The sequence below is a fragment of the Biomphalaria glabrata genome, chromosome 6 (assembly GCF_947242115.1).
Source record: "Biomphalaria glabrata chromosome 6, xgBioGlab47.1, whole genome shotgun sequence".
Classification (NCBI taxonomy): domain Eukaryota; kingdom Metazoa; phylum Mollusca; class Gastropoda; family Planorbidae; genus Biomphalaria; species Biomphalaria glabrata.
The window spans coordinates 32,937,583-32,957,422 of NC_074716.1; the positions used below are offsets into that span (position 1 = coordinate 32,937,583).

Sequence of the window (19,840 nt, forward strand, 5' to 3'; positions counted from 1 at the left end):
CTGAGTGAATTTTTAGATCAGTTTGGCAGACCAAGAGATATTTATAACCAATTCAAAAACATCAAGGCAGACAGCTTATCATTACATACAAGAAATGAATGTATAAAAAAGAGAAAAGAAATGTCCAGGTCAAAAACATCTTTGAAGTATTTAAATATTTCTCTTTTATTCTCTTTTGAAAGGTTGTATTTCAAACCCAATGAATATACACTGACCATATGTGAGTCCAACTCAAGATTAACATAAGATCAATGTTGATGTGGCACATCAGAACTAAGAGAAAGAAAACAAAAATAAAAGCTACAAAATCATTGGCCCTCTCTAGTTCTATAGAATCATTAGTTTGAAAATAGGCTCTCGGAATTTGAACAGAAACATTTTCTAGCATCACTGTGGACACACTTGTAGAATTTCACACCCTCACCCCCCTTTTCCCAAAATCTTCTAGCAGAATACTTGTGTTTGACAAGCCTTTTCTTTCTATTTCCCATTTCTAAATTTGTATTGGTAAAATAATGAGTCAAAAGTTTTATGTCAAACCAAACAATGCGACTAGGCCTTGTCATATTAAACTGTACAGTTTCTAATGAATCCGTACAATGAATACTACTGATACAAATAAAGATGTGGACAACAAGAACTCTAATGTTCATCAGATGAAAACACAATTTTTGTTACCATCTTTTCAACAATCACTAAGTTTTCTTGTACAATGTAATGTGTACATAAAATCACTGACTGACATGTCTCTAGAACCCAATTGAGCTTGTCACTAAGACAATCAGCTCTACTTGGTCATTAGACTAACATTAAACTAAGTCAAGTTTGATTCAACAGCAGTCACTCACAACACAATAGCACACTGGAACTGTACATCAAAAGAAAATGAAAACTGGAGCCCAAGAAATTGCAATGAGCTCATTCCTTTCCCCTACAATACTGAAGTATCTGATGGTCTGTAAGGTCTTCTACCAGCCAAGGAAACTGACCTAGGCAATTTATCAATAACTAAAAAGGAATGAGAATGTACAAAAACAAAAAAAAAAGCATCATATATATAAGGGGAACAAATGGACATTAAACAATTAATTCATAGAATTAATATTTTTGAACTTTTTCTTTTTCTAGTTTGAATTTAGAATAACTTCAATTATCATGATCTAGAGGATCGAGCTTAAAAAATAGTAATTCTTAACTGAGAGTTAAAATCTTAAAGCAAATTAATACATCAATCTTTTCAACTACTACCCACATAAAAGTAATAAAGATTTCTGTTTTTTTAGCGGCCCCCCGAAAGGAAAAAATATGGCATTAGTTTTGTGTGGCTTGTCTGTCCATCTCGTTTAGATCTCGTAAACTAGAAAAGATAGTGAAAATCTGACATCACAATATTTAGACCAAAGTTCTGATGCAATGGCTACTTTTTCTTTTCTGAAAGAGAAAAATCTAATTTTTTAAATCACTTATGCAAGCAGTTTTTTCATAAAAATACACCACTTTTACTATTAATAGTAACAAATACTTGAGGCTCTTTATTATGGGAGATGACTATTTACCATATTTTTAACACATTTATGCAAACGGTTGTAAATTTTATATTTGTATTGTTAAATTATGTAAGTTCTGTTATACTAAGTACTATATTTACACACAAAAGAATGTTTATAATTTTTTTAATGAGAAAAAATCTATTTAGTATGCATATAAGTCAGACATAATGTAAAACAACAATTAATAAGTGTTTTTAATATTATTGGGTGAACTGCAGTACTGCGATTACTATAGAACACCTAACCAAAGAAAAATGTATTTCTTTTGGATTTTTTTTTTTACCGAAATGTTTTATTGTTAAGGAATAGAGATTGCCCTTTACAAAACAATTAGATCAATTAGATATTTATTATAAGACATCAGTTAGGTCAGGTTCACATCTAACTTCACCTATCCTTTGGTCTGCTGGGGCACCACACGAGATCTGTTAACCTTTTTTTCTCCATTATTTTCTGTCATTTGTCTTTGATAGAATTTCATTCTGATAATATTTAAACCTGCCTTTTTACCTGCCTGGGTGGACCACTTCAGGGGCCGATTTTTTTTTTCAGTTTAGAATTCTCTTACAAATGAAGTTTCTCAAATGAAAACTTTGAGTGGAATTTTGAAAGAATTTTTTTGTTTCTAGAGCAAACTTTCTCCATACACACATGACAAAAACAAAATGATTTCAAGATAAAATGTAAAATACTGACTTTTGAAAAAACCAACTGACAGCAAAACAAAACATTTAAATTGAACAAGCAACACCATCTTCTGGCACTTAACACACAGACACATTCAAGTTTCTTTGAGGAACATACATCCCAATTGTAATAGAACAAAAACACTCAACAGCTTATGGTTATTAGAGAATATTGCTTCAGTACATCTGTATTTGAAAATGCAGGATAAATAAAAATGAAATGTTGTGGACATACAAAAAAATATTAGGACTCAGGTAAATATTGGTATGAATGACATATAATGGGGATGTTTAAAGGAAAAGTAACAAAAAATTATTATGAGTTACATATCAAGTTGTCCAATATCTACTAATGTTCAAGGTTATAATTATGCACAAGAGACAAAAGTTTAAACAAACTCACATGAATATTATTTTTTTTATCCTAAGCAAAATAGATTTGACATTCATTACAATACACCATGTACTCAAGACAGGTGTACTCAAGACAACAAAGAAGTGATGTCCAGTTTAGTCTGGACTTATTGGTCATTCATGTTGCTGAGAGATAGTCCATATTGCACATGATCACATTGAGCTATGTACAGAATAAATAAAGGAAACTTACAAGAAGAGAAAACAACATGACAGTCCAGAAGAAATAAGAATCACTCAAAGAGTTTGGTCATTTCTTGAAAGAAACAAAGAAATGTGAACAATGGACAAGAAGTTCTTAATGTTTAATAAAAACAACAACTTTTTGAACTAATTTAAAATTTGTGACAAAAAATATATATGTAGAAAAAAAAGGTAATGAACATTTAGATATCACTTTGTAGCTGTGATCTACTAAGCAAGTTCTGCTCTTAAGGAATGAACTAAATTTACTTTTTAATCCAGGAACATCTAGGTAAGAGACCAAAGGGACTATTCATAGACAGAATTACATTTGATGAAATACTAAGACAGAAGTTTATACACGATTGACCTAAAATGTTTATACAAACATATCAAGACAAAATGATGATATACCAGACAGTTTGCCTAGGCCTAAAGGTTAAAATGTACATTATCTAATAGATAGTGACTAAGTCAATTATAATTCAATTCTATCTATAAGACGAATGTGTAGCACTGACATATACAAAACCACTATTCCATAATTAAAAACAAAGCATTGCAATTTTGACCATGATTGTGTGAATCTGGACAAGAGCACAATTAAACTGATGAGTATAAATAGTTCCAGAAAATAACAGCATAAGTTTGGCAGATTGAAAGACTTTTAAGTCTCAACATTTGTGTAGGCTTACAGACCTTTTCTTCTCAAACATTGGTGCAGGCTTACAGACCTTTTCTTCTCAAACATTGGTGCAGGCTTACAGACCTAAGCATCTTGAACACCAAGACTGATAAAAAAAAAGGTTAATGGTGCGTAATGTTACTAGCACAACAAGGTAGCTAATCCAGACTAAGTACAATGTCATGAGACAATTTTTTTGTCTTTGATAAAATATCTTATTTTACTTTCCAGTTTTCCAGTTATCAAATAAAAAATCTCAAGATGACTAAAAAGCATGAAAAGTACAACAACAAAGACCAACATTTTTTGGCATGTATATTATAAAAAAAAAATTACAACTAATATATATTCTAATAATAGAATTTAAAAAAAGAATAAAAAAGAACAATAATCTAATGAGCCCATTGAAACACAACCATCTTTCTTATTGGTGAACAGGTTATATAAGCTATTCTTAAAACAACAACAACAACTATAAGCTATTCTTAAAACAACAACAACAACTATAAGCTATTCTTAAAACAACAACAACAACTATAAGCTATATTACTTATAAAAAAAAATAAAAAAGATATTAGCTCTCTAGGTTTTTACAGGCTCTATATGTAAAAGCCTAGTTATAACATGATTAAGCTGACATTACATATATTTAGCAAGGGAACCTGACCCCTACAACCAGCTATGCTCTATAATAATTAGTATTAATAAATAGCTAGGAAAGTTATAAAATAAAACAAGACTATAGAGAGTTGTATAACTCCTAAATATCAACTATTTCTGACAATCCAACCCTGCTGTTAAACTTTGTCTGTTACTCCCCCTACAAGAGGCTTGTGGTTGGGGGATGAGAGCTTATGCTGCACCCATTCAAGGGCATGGCAGATCCTCTTCAGGTGTCTGGAGTCAGCACCAGTTATTTTCTCAAGCTCACCATCTTTCAGCTTCAGCATCTGGTCCAGGGTAGTGACGCTGTTGTCAGTCAGTGGTTTAAAATACATTGGCAGTCCAATAGAGATCAGAAAGTTCTGGACGGAGGAGATCTGCAGGTCACAAGCCTGTTTGCAGGTCTCACTCAGAGCTTCATTCTGTATCTGAAATACAAACAAAATACTTTTATATCAGAGCATTATTTTGTATAAGAAATACACAAAATACCAGGTACTTCAATAATATCTACATTTGTCAATGATAGATTTATGCTGTCAAAGTTTGAAAATAAAAATGTGCTGAGTCAAAATACATAATTAGCATGAAATTTTAAAAAATATTGACGCTCAATTTAGCAATATATTAATATACTAATAAAAAGTGTTCAGTTTATTTTCATCTAAGCTCCTTCTCCTGTAATTGTATTTTTAAAACATAATTTATGCAACAAAGAATAAGTGGAATTCTATTCATCTTTCACACATAACATTTTAGTTTCCAGCAAAATATCACATTTGACAGCAAGCATGCTTCAAAGACTCAATCAACTTAATATTCTCACAGTCAATACCAAAATTATTTGACACCATATTCAAAGCTCAGCTCAGACTTAAATTGCAAGCCCATTTGATCAACATATAGTGCTTACAATTTCAAGTGTAAATGGCTGCATTTGAAAACAAAAATGTATTTTCTTTTACACTAACAATTTTACAACTGTTACTATTGTTTTACTAGTTTTGGTCAAAACTAAAAAACTTTAGCTACGTAGATTACATGCTAGCCTATGAATTTATTCAATCAAACCCTCGACTATGATTTTGACAAATTTCCACTTACACAAGGTCTACCAAGAGCCCTGAGTTGAGACTCTCTTAACTGTTCTATCACCATGGACATAGTCTCCATATCCTGACGCAGCTCTTCTGAATACCTTTGTACTAAGAGTGGGGGAATGCCACAATGACCAATCTGAAGCAAAATTCATTTATATATATAATGAGTATTTACATCTACAGTAGAAAGGAAAATATTAGAACTGGTATAAATGATAGTAAGAATTACTGAAAATTGTCATCTGTAATGAATATGTAAAGTGCATATGGGGGGGGGGGTGTATATATATATTTATTTTACTACATTATACATGCTTCAAAGTTTGAACTATTTTTTTCATTTAAGACAAGGAAACACTAAATTATTGTTCAAATTCTAGATAAGGGAGCAGTTTCTTTTACACATTGTCACGTGTCATAAAAACAAATATAATAAAAAACCCTATGAAAACTATGAGCAAATCAAGACAGAGACATTATAAAAACAGTCTGAGCAGTAATTAATAGTTATGCTTGTCACATCCCTAGTGACACCTCGTTGTTTAGAAAATGAGGACATTGTACCTATCTCAAATCAGGTCAGCGTACCAACACTTAAATGCCAGAAAGACGCCGATTAAAACTTAGCTCAAGACTACAGCAGGGAAACAAAATTAACATAGCTTAAATTACAAACACAGTTCCTAGTGACGCCTCATTGTTCACAAAATGAGGACATTGTACCTATCTCAAATCAGGTCAGCGCACTCACGCTTTAATGCCAGAAAGACGCCGATTAAAGCTTAGTTCAAGGCTACAGCAGGGAAACATAATTAACGTAGGTTAAATTACAAACACAATTAAAAGGAAAATTAAATGTAAACGGGTCAAGGAGTCAAGGATGGGTAAAGAAAGGTATAAAAGGCGGAGTGTTAGCTTGAGACGGAAGAGAGTGCTAGAAAGTTAGAGACTTAGTAGTCGCTAGTTTTTAAAGTAAATATTTACTCATTTTATTGATCATCTTCACTGAATCCTGTATCTGTTTTATATATCTTTGTACATACATTTATTGTTTCAAGTTTAAGTTTTAAATAATTAAAACTCAAGAAAACATATCAGCACTTTATTACTTCATTGATTATTAAAGTGTTTGAACTATAATCAAGGCACCTCCGAACCCACATATGTCACAAGTTTATAGCATCAAGATCTGCCAGTTAAATAAACATAATAAACACGTGACAATGCTAGCCTACAATTTAGTATTGCAGCTCTTTTTATGGTCAAAGTTATGCACTATTTCTTTTTCTCTCATTATATATATATATAGACAGAGAGAGAAAGAGCTGTTGGTCTAATTATTGCCTTCTTAAGTTGCATTTGAGCATGGAGTAGGTTCAGCTTGATTCAGCTAGGTTTGGGTGTCATTCTAGACTTAAAGACTTAGAAAGACTGATGTTAATGATGTCAGGAGCTAGAATGGCGAGAGTGAATATGTCAATTTGTTGATATTTTGGTATGATAGTTAAAAGAATTTGTTAGCAAATTAGTTATTGGTACTTACTGTTGTACTGTAAGGTGTTTGGGTCAAGTCTATTCTCTCAGCACTCAGTTTGGTGGACACCAATGGCATTAAGGACCTTGTTGGACTTTTCAGTTGACCACTACTTTTCTCAGATTTCTCTGGAGTCTGGCTCCTTGCCCTACTGTACAGTGTAGCTATGCCTGGAGCTTCAGTGCTCTCAGATTGGCTTGACCAATCTGGCTGGGTCATGAGGGGAGGCTGAGGTTCAGTCTGAAGTGTCAAGGCCACACCCTGGGTAAGGTTAGGCTCTGCTAGTGCCAAGGTGAGTGGTGGCGGCGTTGGCTGACTTTTAGGAGCAGGAGCAGAAGGAAGTTGGGAAGGAGTAGTGGCTCTTTCCGTGAGGTGAACTATAGCATGACCAAAGGCTGGTTGAGTGTACTGCTGTTGATAATAGTAAAATGGTTGCACTCGGTTGGGGCTTGCCTTAGATAAAGAGTATCCTGATGGTGAGTTGAGGGAGTAATCAAGAAGATTGGATCCTCCACTGTGGCTACTGTCATCATGGTCAGGGCTGAGGCAAGTGGTCTGGGTGCAGGTGGAGCTGCAGGACATCTTGGAAGACTTACTGTCAGAGCGCATAGTTGTATTTACATAATGTCTGTATGGAAAACACTGTGGGCATGAGGCGTATGTGGCACATTGGATGCAAGAAGCACTTTCACATATAAAACTCTCATCACACTGTGGGCACCCAGTTAAAGGTATGCAGCCACTATACTGAGTGTTACTAGTAATGTCTAATTGAGAAGATCCACTGTTTAAGGTCTGTATTGGTGTTGAAAGTTTTTTGGATTGATTATTGCCACATGTTATCGATATGACTTCTTTATCTTCCTCTGTCAATGACACCCTCTCACCAATAGCAGGCTTTTTATCAGCATACATGACAGAACCCTGCACTGGAGAAGCCACATTGCTGTTCTGTTTAGCACTGGAGAATGTTTCTAGCTTGACTGGAAAGTTTGGACTTTCACTAGCATTTAGCTCGGTTAATGTACGTGACCCTGACATTGCATATTGTTGATGATGGTGCCCATGATGACCATGTCCACTTGTGTGATACCCATAATAACCAGGATTATATGGCCCAAACTGATGTCCAACATACTGAAAATGACCAGGAGAATATGGGGAATGAAGTGAAGGATATTGTCCTGGCATATAGTGACCTGTGCCTGTATTATTGGCAGGGATGCTATATTTTTTAGGCTGCTTTGGTTTGCCACAAGACCTGCAAGGAGTGTGGGCCTTACGAGCAATGCAGTTGTCCTCCTCAGGCTTCCTGTGGCCTCCATCACCTCTGCGCCGTGAATGGTGTTTGGTTCCCTCACCACTGGCATAGCAACCTGAGTCACAGCTAGAGTTTCCAGCCCTTGAAGAAGGGGAATCCATATTGGTCAGTGTGGGTGTATGGGTACCACATTGTTCTGAAAAGAAAGTGGTTTCATAAGTTTCATATTGGAAAGAAACAAAAAGCTAGTTAGAAAAAAATTTCACTAGTTATCTAAGCTCTAAGTCCACTGGAGCTTTTAAAAAAATCATTTGTCCAATTAACTTGGAGTTAAGATTTTTATTAGTCATTAAATTTAATGTATTTTTTCCAAATCACAAAAATATGATCAATACATTAATATGCTAGTCAACTTCTCATCTATGTCTACATACATCAATATGCTGGTCAACTGCTCATGTATAGCTAAACTGCTCATGTCTACATACATCAATATGCTATTCAACTGCGCATCTATGTCTACATACATCAACATGTTAGCCAGCTGCTCATGTCATGTGTCTGCATACATCAACATGTTAAACAGCTGCTTTTGTCATTTGTCTCTATACATCACTATGCCAGTCAATTGCTGATATATGTATATGAGCAGCTAGCTAACATATTGTGTTCACACTGAGTCAACAGTTACTTTTATTTTATGTCAAAAATGTAGAATGCAAGAACTGTTTCTATTCTTACCATGCCAATCAACAAGAACTCTGGCTGCAGACAAAAGTTTGGTTCTATGGTCCTGCTCAGTAATGTGCAGTGTGTCTAGGTCATGGCCATCCAGCTCAGAAAATATATCGAGGTCATCATAACCATTCAAAAGGAAAGTATTTGACAATTGCTGAAATATACATGACAATGACATTTCTTTTATTCCAATTAAGAATTTCAAAATGAAATGTTAATTCCTCGTTAATCTTTGGACTGAAGACAAGCTTAATTATTATTTCTGACAAAGAATTTAAACTATACCCTAGAATTTATAAAGGGAGTGATGTATCACTCAAAAAAGGGAAATATCTACATTATTATTAGTGTTACAACAGAAACATTTTTATAAAGTATTTTTAATATGCTGCACAGTTTTAACAGCCCCTATCCCATTTACATGACTGCATTGTTTTCTTTTGGACTGGCTTCTTTAGACATGTGAGAAGAAATTGCAAAGTGAAAAGATCTCTCAAAACCAACAAAGTAGAGAGAATAAGACAGGAAATACAACAAGCTTTGAGATGTTACAAGAACTGACACTAGAGACTCCAGGACAGTTTCCCCTCTAAAAGAATAAAGGTGGATTAAAGTTTTATTAAGTTATTGGAGAGCATCTGAGAGAACCGAGCAGCTGTGCAGATAAGTGGCATAGCTAGGGTGGGGGGTGGGAGAATTTGAAAATCCCCCCGGGCCCTCAAATAAGTGTTTTTTTTACATTAATATTAAATATTATGCAAAATGCCCATAAAGAGGCCAAGCCCCCCCCCCCCCCAAGGGCCCCCAAAGGATGAAATATTCCTAGCTAAGCCCCTGGTGCAGACTCACATGGGATTGAATAGTCTAAGTGGGAGCTTAACATTGTGTCCAGTAGACTCTTGATAGTCCACTGGTTATGGGAGCAAAAAACTTGAGTTGTACCTCAAAGAATTGAACCATATATATGTCAAGAAAATGATCCTTATGATGTAATATGATAGTCTCTTAGACTTTCCAGGGTATAAAATAAAAAAAATGATGAAAAAATGATTAATCCAAAAAATACAAATCTTGACATTTTTACATAGACTCTACTAAATAACAATTTAAGCCTAAATTCAATTTAAAATTGTCATTAACTAGCAGTACACACTGGCTATGCCCATTGATTTGTTCCCAGGCTTTATAGTGATAATTATGGCTGGAACACCCCATTTTCTTTTTTTTTTTTGAATTGTAATAAATGGCCCTAATTTAACGACCAACATAACATACTTTTTTAGCCTGTGAATTAGTGTATCAGTTGCAATGAAATTTTACTGCCCTTTTCTATCTGTCTCTCCCTTTGTTTTCACTCTCTGGAACCCCCATTTTGTTTACTTTAAGCCTGCGCATTGCAATTTCTCCAACATAAACTTTTGACTTGATTTGGAAACACCAGCTCCATAATGCGCCCTTGACATACCTACTCATGTCATTTTCTTTAGCATCTATATTATATTTTGACAGCGACCCCCCCCCCCCTCTCTTTTTTGATTAGTTTTACTTTTTTTTTTTGCAATCTTTATAATCTGAATGCCAGCAATGTCCCATATTAGATACTGAATACAATTTTTCATATCATCAGTTTTGGGCCTAGAAAATAAAAAATGTCATTGTCTGAAATGTCACATTGATGGTCTCCCCTTTCTACATTTATTTTATTTTGTTCTCTACATTAAAAAAATACCAATTTTGTTTTATTAACTGTAATCGTTTATCTCACTCCTTATTCTTTGCTTTCTCTCTCTTTCTCTCTCTCTCTCTCTTGAAAAAAAGTTTCTAGATCTATCTTATTAATGCTATTAGGATTGGTTTTTTTTTTACTTAGACTTTGTCTAAAAGGAAGTGGATATGATTAGACATAAGGCATATTAAAAATAAGTAGACTTAGGGCAAATAAAAAAAAAATTGCTTTAAAAATAAAAAATTTGTAAGATATTTCTATTTATTCTTTCTATATAGACTGTTGCCTTTTGGGGAAATACTGAAAGTAAAATAAAAAGGTTTGATAGAGCTTGTGTTGTTTTTTTTGCAAATAGAGGTCATCAGATTATGAATCTTGTCAAAAACTGTTCTTAGTGAGCATCTATGTATGAAATTTGATATGGATATGTATGACAGTTTAAGAGATCTCATTATCAATGAATGTATCAGTCAGTGGTATTTTACAAATCTATAATAGATTATATGAATTGCAGTCAGTGCAAATGAAGAGTCAACTGAATCTCAAAACAAAAGAGTACAACATACAAAATATTTGTCATGCTTACATGAAAAATGTGCTGAGACATGCCAACATCAAGATAACATATAAAGATACAGAAATGAATCTCATGTTAAAAAAGAATTCTATTAACTAATTTGTTACTACTGGAATAGTCAATGATGTTAGGTCAGGAAAAAGAAGATTCCTATAGATTACTTTTTACCTACTATAAATGGGACCTGAGACTTACACGCCATGATCATCAAAGTTTAACCTTAAACATAATAAACTGTAGAAACATCCACCTATGAATGTAAAAGTAGTTGATTGTTAAAAAAAAAACAACTGCCCCAGACTTGCTGATATCCATCTTGACAGAAAATTCTCAACCTGTTGATGACAAATTTGCACTACACAAAACAGCAGTGTTTTTTTTCCAGGGCTTTTGCAAGAGAGGATTTGAGCCTCTCAAGCACTCAGTCAAATGGAGTTTGATGATAATGATTGTAAAAAAAAAAAGTAAATTTCAAAAGTCATATGATTTAAAATAATTGTGAAGAAAATATAAAATTCGTTGTCACAACCCCTTCTAACCCAGTGTTTCATGGTTGAGTATCAAGAATTAATTTTACTTTTTATCTCATATAGCTATGTTTGGACCAAGTGACCAGCTTTTTTATATTGATAAAAAATGATATGAACACTGACCCCCAGACCAATTCTCTGCAATAAATCCTCAACAGATTTTGGAATGTCCTTTTGTCCACTCAGCAACTGACTACAAATGGATGCCTTGTCCGGTTCTGTCACAACTTCCACATGCTCGAAACGGAACTTGCCACGCTTCCCGTTGACCACACCAAGCCAGACGCCAGACTGTGCCATGTTGATAATGTTTACCAGTTCACCCTTCTTCAAAACATCAAACAAAACAAACAAAACAAACTAGTTAATAAACCAAACCAAAAAAGAAAGAAAAATTTATTTTTTTTAAATTATAGAAAAAGGAAAAGAAATTTTAAGGAAAAAAAAAAAGAAATGCAAAAGAATGGTGCGTGAAGTAAAGAAGAACCAATCATTCCAATCAATGGCATCAGAGAAAAAAACTATTTGTGCAGTTCTTCTGACTATAATGTAAATCTGACTAGAGCCTGGAATAAAGGAACTGGACAAATAAACAATGGATACATGCAATGTACACTGGAGTAGAAAAATTCACTTCTTTTTAGAAAATTCTTTGAAATAAATTGACTTTTTTTACTGCCACCACTATCAATAACAAGTATTTATTTAGTTCAGTTTTGAATCAAATTAAAATGGGATCTAAAATGACTTTCAACTTTCTAAGGTTAAAATACAATTTATATACCAAATAATGGCTACATGAAATTTTATCGTAACTTTAAAAGAAACATTTAGTGACATACTTGTATTTTTCTACAAATGAAAAGAACCAAAGAACAGCATCATTAAAAACTAATAAAACTACAAACATTATCCAACTGACTGATCTTACTTTCAAAGCAACAAAATCCTCCTCATCTACTGATGGTGAGTAGTCCACAATTACTTTAGCTTGACCTAAATAGGGTCCAGGACTATTGGATGCTCCAACTGGCGCTGCAGTGAATAAAAAAAATAGTTATGCCAAAAAAAATAATTCTAAACTCTAATTTAGCTCTCAAAATAGATGAAATGAATGCTAAGAAAATAGTTCCTTAGAATGTATGTAGAAATTAATGTCATCAATTCCATGTTGTGATTTAAAATTGATGAATATAACTTTTTGGAATGCCCTGACATCAGCAAGGTCTAATGGGGGAGAGGGGAAGGGGACTCCAAAAAATTGTTCACTTAAATAGTTGATTAATATAGTGTATCAAGAGAAATTATTACCTGATAGCTGTCTTAACAAAGGTGGCTTTGATAAAGTTGCTTCTTTGGTTCGTGGGCATTTCTGAGGAATAGAATTACATCTAAGATCTCAAATGTTCTCACTCTTTCGTAACTTTGAGTTCAATATTGGCCCACACAGTGATCACAATCACTCAACGTTTTGTCTTTCACCAAGAAAAAAATATTGCCCCACAAAGTTATCACATTCACTCAATGTTTTGTCTTTCACCAAGAAAAAAATATTGCCCCACACATTCACTCAACATTTTGTCTTTCACCAAGAAAAGAATATTGCCCCACACATTCACTCAATGTTTTGTCTTTCACCAAGAAAAGAATATTGCCCCACAAAGTTATCACATTCACTCAACATTTTTTCTTTCACCAAGAAAAGAATATTGCCCCACACATTCACTCAACATTTTGTCTTTCACCAAGAAAAGAATATTGCCCCACACAGTGATCACATTCACCAAGAAAAGAATATTGCCCCACACAGTGATCACATTCACCAAGAAAAGAATATTGCCCCACACATTCACCAAGAAAAGAATATTGCCCCACACATTCACCAAGAAAAGAATATTGCCCCACACATTCACCAAGAAAAGAATATTGCCCCACACAGTCACCAAGAAAAGAATATTGCCCCACACATTCACCAAGAAAAGAATATTGCCCCACACATTCACCAAGAAAAGAATATTGCCCCACACATTCACCAAGAAAAGAATATTGCCCCACACAGTCACCAAGAAAAGAATATTGCCCCACACAGTCACCAAGAAAAGAATATTGCCCCACACAGTCACCAAGAAAAGAATATTGCCCCACACAGTCACCAAGAAAAGAATATTGCCCCACACAGTCACCAAGAAAAGAATATTGCCCCACACAGTCACCAAGAAAAGAATATTGCCCCACACAGTCACCAAGAAAAAAATATTGCCCCACACAGTCACCAAGAAAAGAATATTGCCCCACACAGTCACCAAGAAAAGAATATTGCCCCACACAGTCACCAAGAAAAGAATATTGCCCCACACAGTCACCAAGAAAAGAATATTGCCCCACACAGTCACCAAGAAAAGAATATTGCCCCACACAGTCACCAAGAAAAAGATAGACTCACTTTATTGACACTTGGATGTTTTCCTTTTGCAGTGTCTTGCTGTCTCTTGGAATTCTAAAACAAAAATTTAGAATCTAGGAACAAATGAACATCAGAATTTCTGAAGAATGCTAAAGCTAATAGACATAATGTAAAGATGAGCCAATATTTTGGTGTAAGCAATAATTAATGGTATTAAAACTTCAATAATTAATAGTATTGAATTTCAATGTATGAAATAACTTAATAAATATTTCATTTCTTTTATAGATATTTTATTTTTTAGAAGCACTTAGTTTCTATTGAACAAATTCACACCAAAAAAAAAACATACACTGTCATTGTCATCATTCTCTGAAGAGATCCCATCATCCCCTGTACTGCAGCTGGCACTCCGATGGGACTGAATCGTACAGAAAACATATAGCAATTAACTTGATTTGTTTTATCAGTATGAAAATAAATTTCGGGAAAACATTACACCAGAAACTTCTAAGAAATTTTTTTTTCTATTCAATTTTAATTATTTTTTAAATTATTATTTTTGTTACTACTGACTTTGATTCGAGGGTCAAGCATTGGTCCACTCTTCTTTCTACTGAGTCCAGGACTGTTATTATCACTGCTCATTGAAACTGTTGAGTTGCTGTTGTAAGTGTCTGCCCCACGTCTGGACATAGGGTCAGTTCTAAGTGGAGTCTGAGAGCCACACTCCATGGACTGGTCAGAACCAGAGGACAATAGAGAGGTTCTGTGAATGATAAATGTTAAATAAATTGTCTAATCTAACTGTATAAGAATTATAAGTAGAATTCATGTCTTACCATATAAATTACAGACATTCCTTTCAAATAGAAGATAATTATACCTAAGCAGTGGATTACTTCTGTTCATGTTTGGTGGCTAACAAGAATTCTTAGTAATGGATGCAGCAATTTGTGGCCTTATAGGCTTTGTGCAGCTTTAGTTTAAATTTTGGGGATTTTAAGACACTGCTGAGTTTTACAAACTCTAATGGACAATACATCTGGAAAAGTGCTAGTCACATAATACAAATTAAAATTTTGTAAGCAACACATGAACTTTGAACTTTAACAAACTTTCCATAAAAGCTAAATATTCTTTAAAAATATTTTAAAGTTTCTGATTCTAGAAGTTCTTCCTTAAATTCCTGATCAGTAAAAAAAATAAATTCATTTATTCAAGAGTGTGGGAAATTTTTGATAATTTCAAGAGTATGAAAAGTTTTCTGGAAGTACTTAAGTCTTTAGAAACATGGTGTCAGGTATAGAGATGAACAAGTTGCTTAACATCTAGATCTAGTTTAGTTCAATTAGATTCAAGAAAGATCAAATAAAAGCACTATGGAAGTTATCAGAAACTTAGAAAGATTTAGTGAAATAATTGCAGATAACTAGAAATAAAAATTGAGTGAAATAATTGCAAAAAACTAGAAATGATAAAAAGCAAAGCTACAAACTTGGAGGAAGTCTTTGGCACAATAGTGATGGTCTTCCCAGTCAGTCTCTCCCTGAGAGCTTCAACTTTGTTTAAGTTGTGATGGTGGTGTGATGGTTGCTGCTGCAGTAACTGATGAGGATGTCCTGGGCTGTGCAGCCTGTTGACTAGTGAGGATTGGTCAACAGCATAGGTCATCTGTGAATTGTAACATTTTTACATATTCTAACATGTTTTATTGAATCACTTCGTGTTAAAATTTAATTTGATAAAACATGCATGGAGTAATAGGTAAACACTGTTAGGCGCTTCCGCAATGTCTAACGCAGATATACTAAATGGAGGTAACACTCAACAAAATCCAATAACATCAGCGAAAGGCCCAACAACCAATATAAGTCAACGCTGATACTGAACAAGAAGTTTAATAGCAATGAATGGAACCATCTAATGTCAGCTAACTCTCCGTGTTCTTAACAAGCTTCCTATCTCTAAGGCGTCCTGGAAGTAGTCTGTTTACATTGGCTGATGTTTCGCTCTGCCTTTATAAAACCTATTCTTGTTTTTACTAGTCACATCAATGTCTCTAACTCAAAACTTCCCCTATTTCCAGAACAAATAACTAATTCCTAATGGTGCCTTAAAACACTATGTTTATTTTAAAGTGCATCTTCAATGATAATTTAACAACTTACCTTTTTGCAATGAATGAGCCAAGATTACGAAAAAAAAACTGTCACTTTACAAACATGCAAACACATACAATTTATATATCCCATTTTAAAAACTTAATTAAGTTGTAGTCAAGTAAACCTTCTAGCTCCTGTACTGTTATGAGCACCTTCATCTGATCATCATTATCACCAAACTCTATGGGTTGCAAAAGTCCTGTACAAAATCCCTGAGTTATGAGCAGCAATGCCTGTTTACCACCATACAAGTCAAGAGACATCTCCAAATGAAATTCAAGTCTGGTAAAATCAAAAAGAATATGAGACACTATTTCCTCTTTCTCCCACAATAGCACTGTAAGTCAAGTTTGACTTAGTCAGACCTTTATGTGCCCCCAAACTCTGCAGGAGTTTTGGGACTTGTTCCATCACTTAAACATTGTATCACTAGGATCTGGAGGCCCAGCAATAAGTTCTAAGAGCAATAAGAAAGTGGATTCCCAGACAGGCAAAAAAAATCTTGAGTGTCAGTCATGGCAGTGTTACACACTGGACACACAAAACTCACCTTCTGGTTCTGTGGACAGGCTGGAGTGCAGGAAACTGCCCGGGTCAGCGCCACTCTCTCCATCTGGTGATCATGCTGTGGCTCATGCTGCAGCCGAAGGTGTGGGACATCTAACTGACCCAAACTGTGCACACGACGCTGGCGGCAAATCTGATGATCACAGGCTAAGTGGTCATCTGCAGGACTCTTTGGTGGGCAGATATCACATCTTTGTGGGTCATCTGAGCATGTGATTAATACAGCCATTTAAGTTTGTGTTTTTTCAAGGGGGAGGGTTATTGTGTAAAACATTTGTCTGTGAGAATTTATTTGAAAAAAAAAAAAAAAAAAAACAGAAAAAAGTACCTGCAGAAAGAGTAGACTGGGACTTGGTTGGCTTGCCTCCCTTCTTTTTCTTACCAACTTTCTTAGTGGGAGTATCATTCTGAAAAGTAATTGTATAAAATGGCTGCTACTTTTGTCCATTTGCTAAGCTACAAATAGAGGTCTAAATCAAAGAACAAGACAATTTGTATTAGTTTAAGTGAAACTACAAATGCATCTGATTGTCTTATTTTTAGATTCTACTGCCAGCACATTTCTTCTCCTATTACTTTGGAAGCAGGGCACCGAACAACTCAAAGTGTAAACAAAGAGATGAACCTTTAGTTCTCAACATCTCCAACACAAAATGTACAGATTCTTTGGAAGTCTGATTCTTAGCATTTTGATTACAAAACTAAAACAACATGTTGTGATCAAAAGGTGATGGTTATGTGTGAGTAGTGTCAAGGACAAGTTGACAACCAGGGATTACTTACAAACACATTTTCTTTGCCCTCTTCAGAAACTCGTACAACAGCTCGTCTCTCCTCCTCAAATTTTTGCACCTAAGGAAATAAGCAATACAATCAATAATCAATACAATGAATGATCAATACAATGAATGATCTTGTCAATGTTCTAGTTCAATAGGATGGGCACTGTTACAGTAATGTAATATTATGGTACCACAAGAATTCTTCAGACAGTCATGCTGATTACTTATTTCAAAACTTCAAATCTCCTCTGCAGATTGGGCTTAAACAGAGGGTTTCAAACAGCATGGGGTTCAACACAAGGTTTAGAACAGCATGGGGTTCAACACAAGGTTTAGAACAGCATTGAGTTCAATGCAAGGTTTCAGGGGTGTAGCTAGGAATTTCCCATCATTTGGGGGCCCGGGGGGGGGGGCTTGACATCTATGGGGGCCCCTGCATTTTTTAATTTAATTTAATCTAATTTAATTTTTAATATAAAAACATTCCTTTGGGGGCACCCCTCAAGTAGGGGCCCGGAGGAATTTTCAAATTCTCCCCCTCCTCCCCCCACCCTAGCTACACCACTACATGGGGATGTTCAATATAGTAACTTTAAATGGTTATTAGAATGACGAAAAAAAAATGATGAGCCAAAATATTTGTTAATTATTTTATTATGAACATAAAATACATCCGCCAAAACTAGCCAAACATATCGTTGGTATAGACTTCTAACATCAAGATTGAACTACTTTCCATTCACTGCTAACTGGCGCTAGAATATCATTGACACTACACTGAATGTGCTCCAGATTTTATGTTCTGATAGATTCATGTACTATTGGAATTAAACTAAGTAACTCTATAAAAAAGGAAAACTAAACATTCAAATTACATTTATTTTTACAATTTAATGATATGCTTTCAATTGACAAATAGAGCTGCAAAATGAATTGAATATAACAGGAAAACTTACTTCCAACCCCAAATAATTTTGTGAGTGCCAAGAGAAGATAACCGAGTAGAACATTTAAATTAATATCGTCTTATTTTTCATCGATTATTATATCTTCTATCACTGCAGTGCTGTCTTTTTAAAACCCTAAAGTTGGCTTTCTACACAAATGAATACATCTTTGTGCGACATGGTTTTGTAGCCACAGTTTTGCTGACTAGATAAGGAGAGACTATCTCAAGGATTGATGACTAGACAAGGAGAGACTATCTCAAGGATTGCTGACTAGAGACTATCTCAAGGATTGCTGACTAGATAAGGAGAGACTATCTCAAGGATTGATGACTAGACAAGGAGAGACTATCTCAAGGATTGCTGACTATATAAAGAGAGACTATCTCAAGGATTGCTGACTAAAGAGAGACTATCTCAAGGATTGCTGACTAGATAAAGAGAGACTATCTCAAGGATTGCTGACTAGATAAAGAGAGACTATTTCAAGGATTGCTGACTAGATAAGAGAGACTATCTCAAGGATTGATGACTAGATAAAGAGAGACTATTTCAAGGATTGATGACTAGATAAAGAGAGACTATTTCAAGGATTGATGACTAGATAAAGAGAGACTATCTCAAGGATTGCTGACTAGATAAAGAGAGACTATTTCAAGGATTGATGACTAGATAAAGAGAGACTATCTCCTTTTTAAAAGGACGTGAGCTCATAGCGTTCAAAAAGTACTAAGATGTTGCAGTTGAAACGTGGACGTGATTATCTGTTGTAATGGGGACTGTGACAGTAGAGAGAGAACACATCCTTACGTATTCACACGTCTCTCCTTAATAAACACACATACACTGGAGCCTATATATCTATCATCTAGTCATCTAGTGAAATAGTTCATTCCACACACTTTTTGTTTGTTTATCTGTGCAATATTATATCTTCTTGAATACAAAAGGCAGATAAAGTGAAGGAAAAGGAAGGAGAGAGAGAGAGAGAGAGATGAGTGTCTTGCCGAAGATTGATGTAACTCTGTGGGGGGCGGGATAGTTCAGGAAACGGGTCGCATGGCTTTAGAATAATTGTTACTGATCTCTTAGTGTATGTGTGTGTTTCTGGTCTGCGAGGCGGAGTCTGCTTTTGAAGTCTGGTCGCCATATAAAAAACGTTGTGTGTCTACTCTAGAGACACATGTTCGCTAAGCCAAATGTTTGCTGATTATGTCACGTGCAAGTCTTGACTCAAACCAAAGTCTTTGCTGAAATCTACATCTAACAACGTTAAATGAAAATAAAAGAAGAGTTAACCCCCTCCCCCCCCCCCCCCAAACCCTTCT

The 19,840-nt window shown here is 34.7% G+C and overlaps 1 protein-coding gene across 5 annotated transcripts in view; it reads right to left on the reverse strand.

Moving 5' to 3' along the window:
- Positions 1 to 140: 140 nt before the first annotated feature.
- The window catches only part of LOC106057893 (uncharacterized), a 144,748-nt gene continuing 125,048 nt past the window's right edge, over positions 141 to 19,840 (reverse strand). For 3 of the 5 annotated variants that reach the window (XM_056031794.1, XM_056031795.1, XM_056031793.1), the window contains 14 exons: positions 17,567 to 17,635; positions 17,112 to 17,190; positions 16,767 to 16,987; positions 15,550 to 15,725; positions 14,628 to 14,820; positions 14,404 to 14,472; positions 14,091 to 14,144; positions 12,959 to 13,019; positions 12,579 to 12,682; positions 11,771 to 11,974; positions 8,818 to 8,968; positions 6,825 to 8,272; positions 5,286 to 5,417; positions 141 to 4,609 (listed from right to left, as the gene is read on the reverse strand). In XM_056031794.1, coding sequence (XP_055887769.1) covers positions 4,316 to 4,609; positions 5,286 to 5,417; positions 6,825 to 8,272; positions 8,818 to 8,968; positions 11,771 to 11,974; positions 12,579 to 12,682; positions 12,959 to 13,019; positions 14,091 to 14,144; positions 14,404 to 14,472; positions 14,628 to 14,820; positions 15,550 to 15,725; positions 16,767 to 16,987; positions 17,112 to 17,190; positions 17,567 to 17,635 — 3,255 coding nt within the window. In that variant the 3' untranslated portion in view covers positions 141 to 4,315. The remainder of the gene's footprint in view (positions 4,610 to 5,285; positions 5,418 to 6,824; positions 8,273 to 8,817; positions 8,969 to 11,770; positions 11,975 to 12,578; positions 12,683 to 12,958; positions 13,020 to 14,090; positions 14,145 to 14,403; positions 14,473 to 14,627; positions 14,821 to 15,549; positions 15,726 to 16,766; positions 16,988 to 17,111; positions 17,191 to 17,566; positions 17,636 to 19,840) is intronic. The other 2 variants (XR_008778342.1, XM_056031796.1) reach the window with 2 other exon arrangements.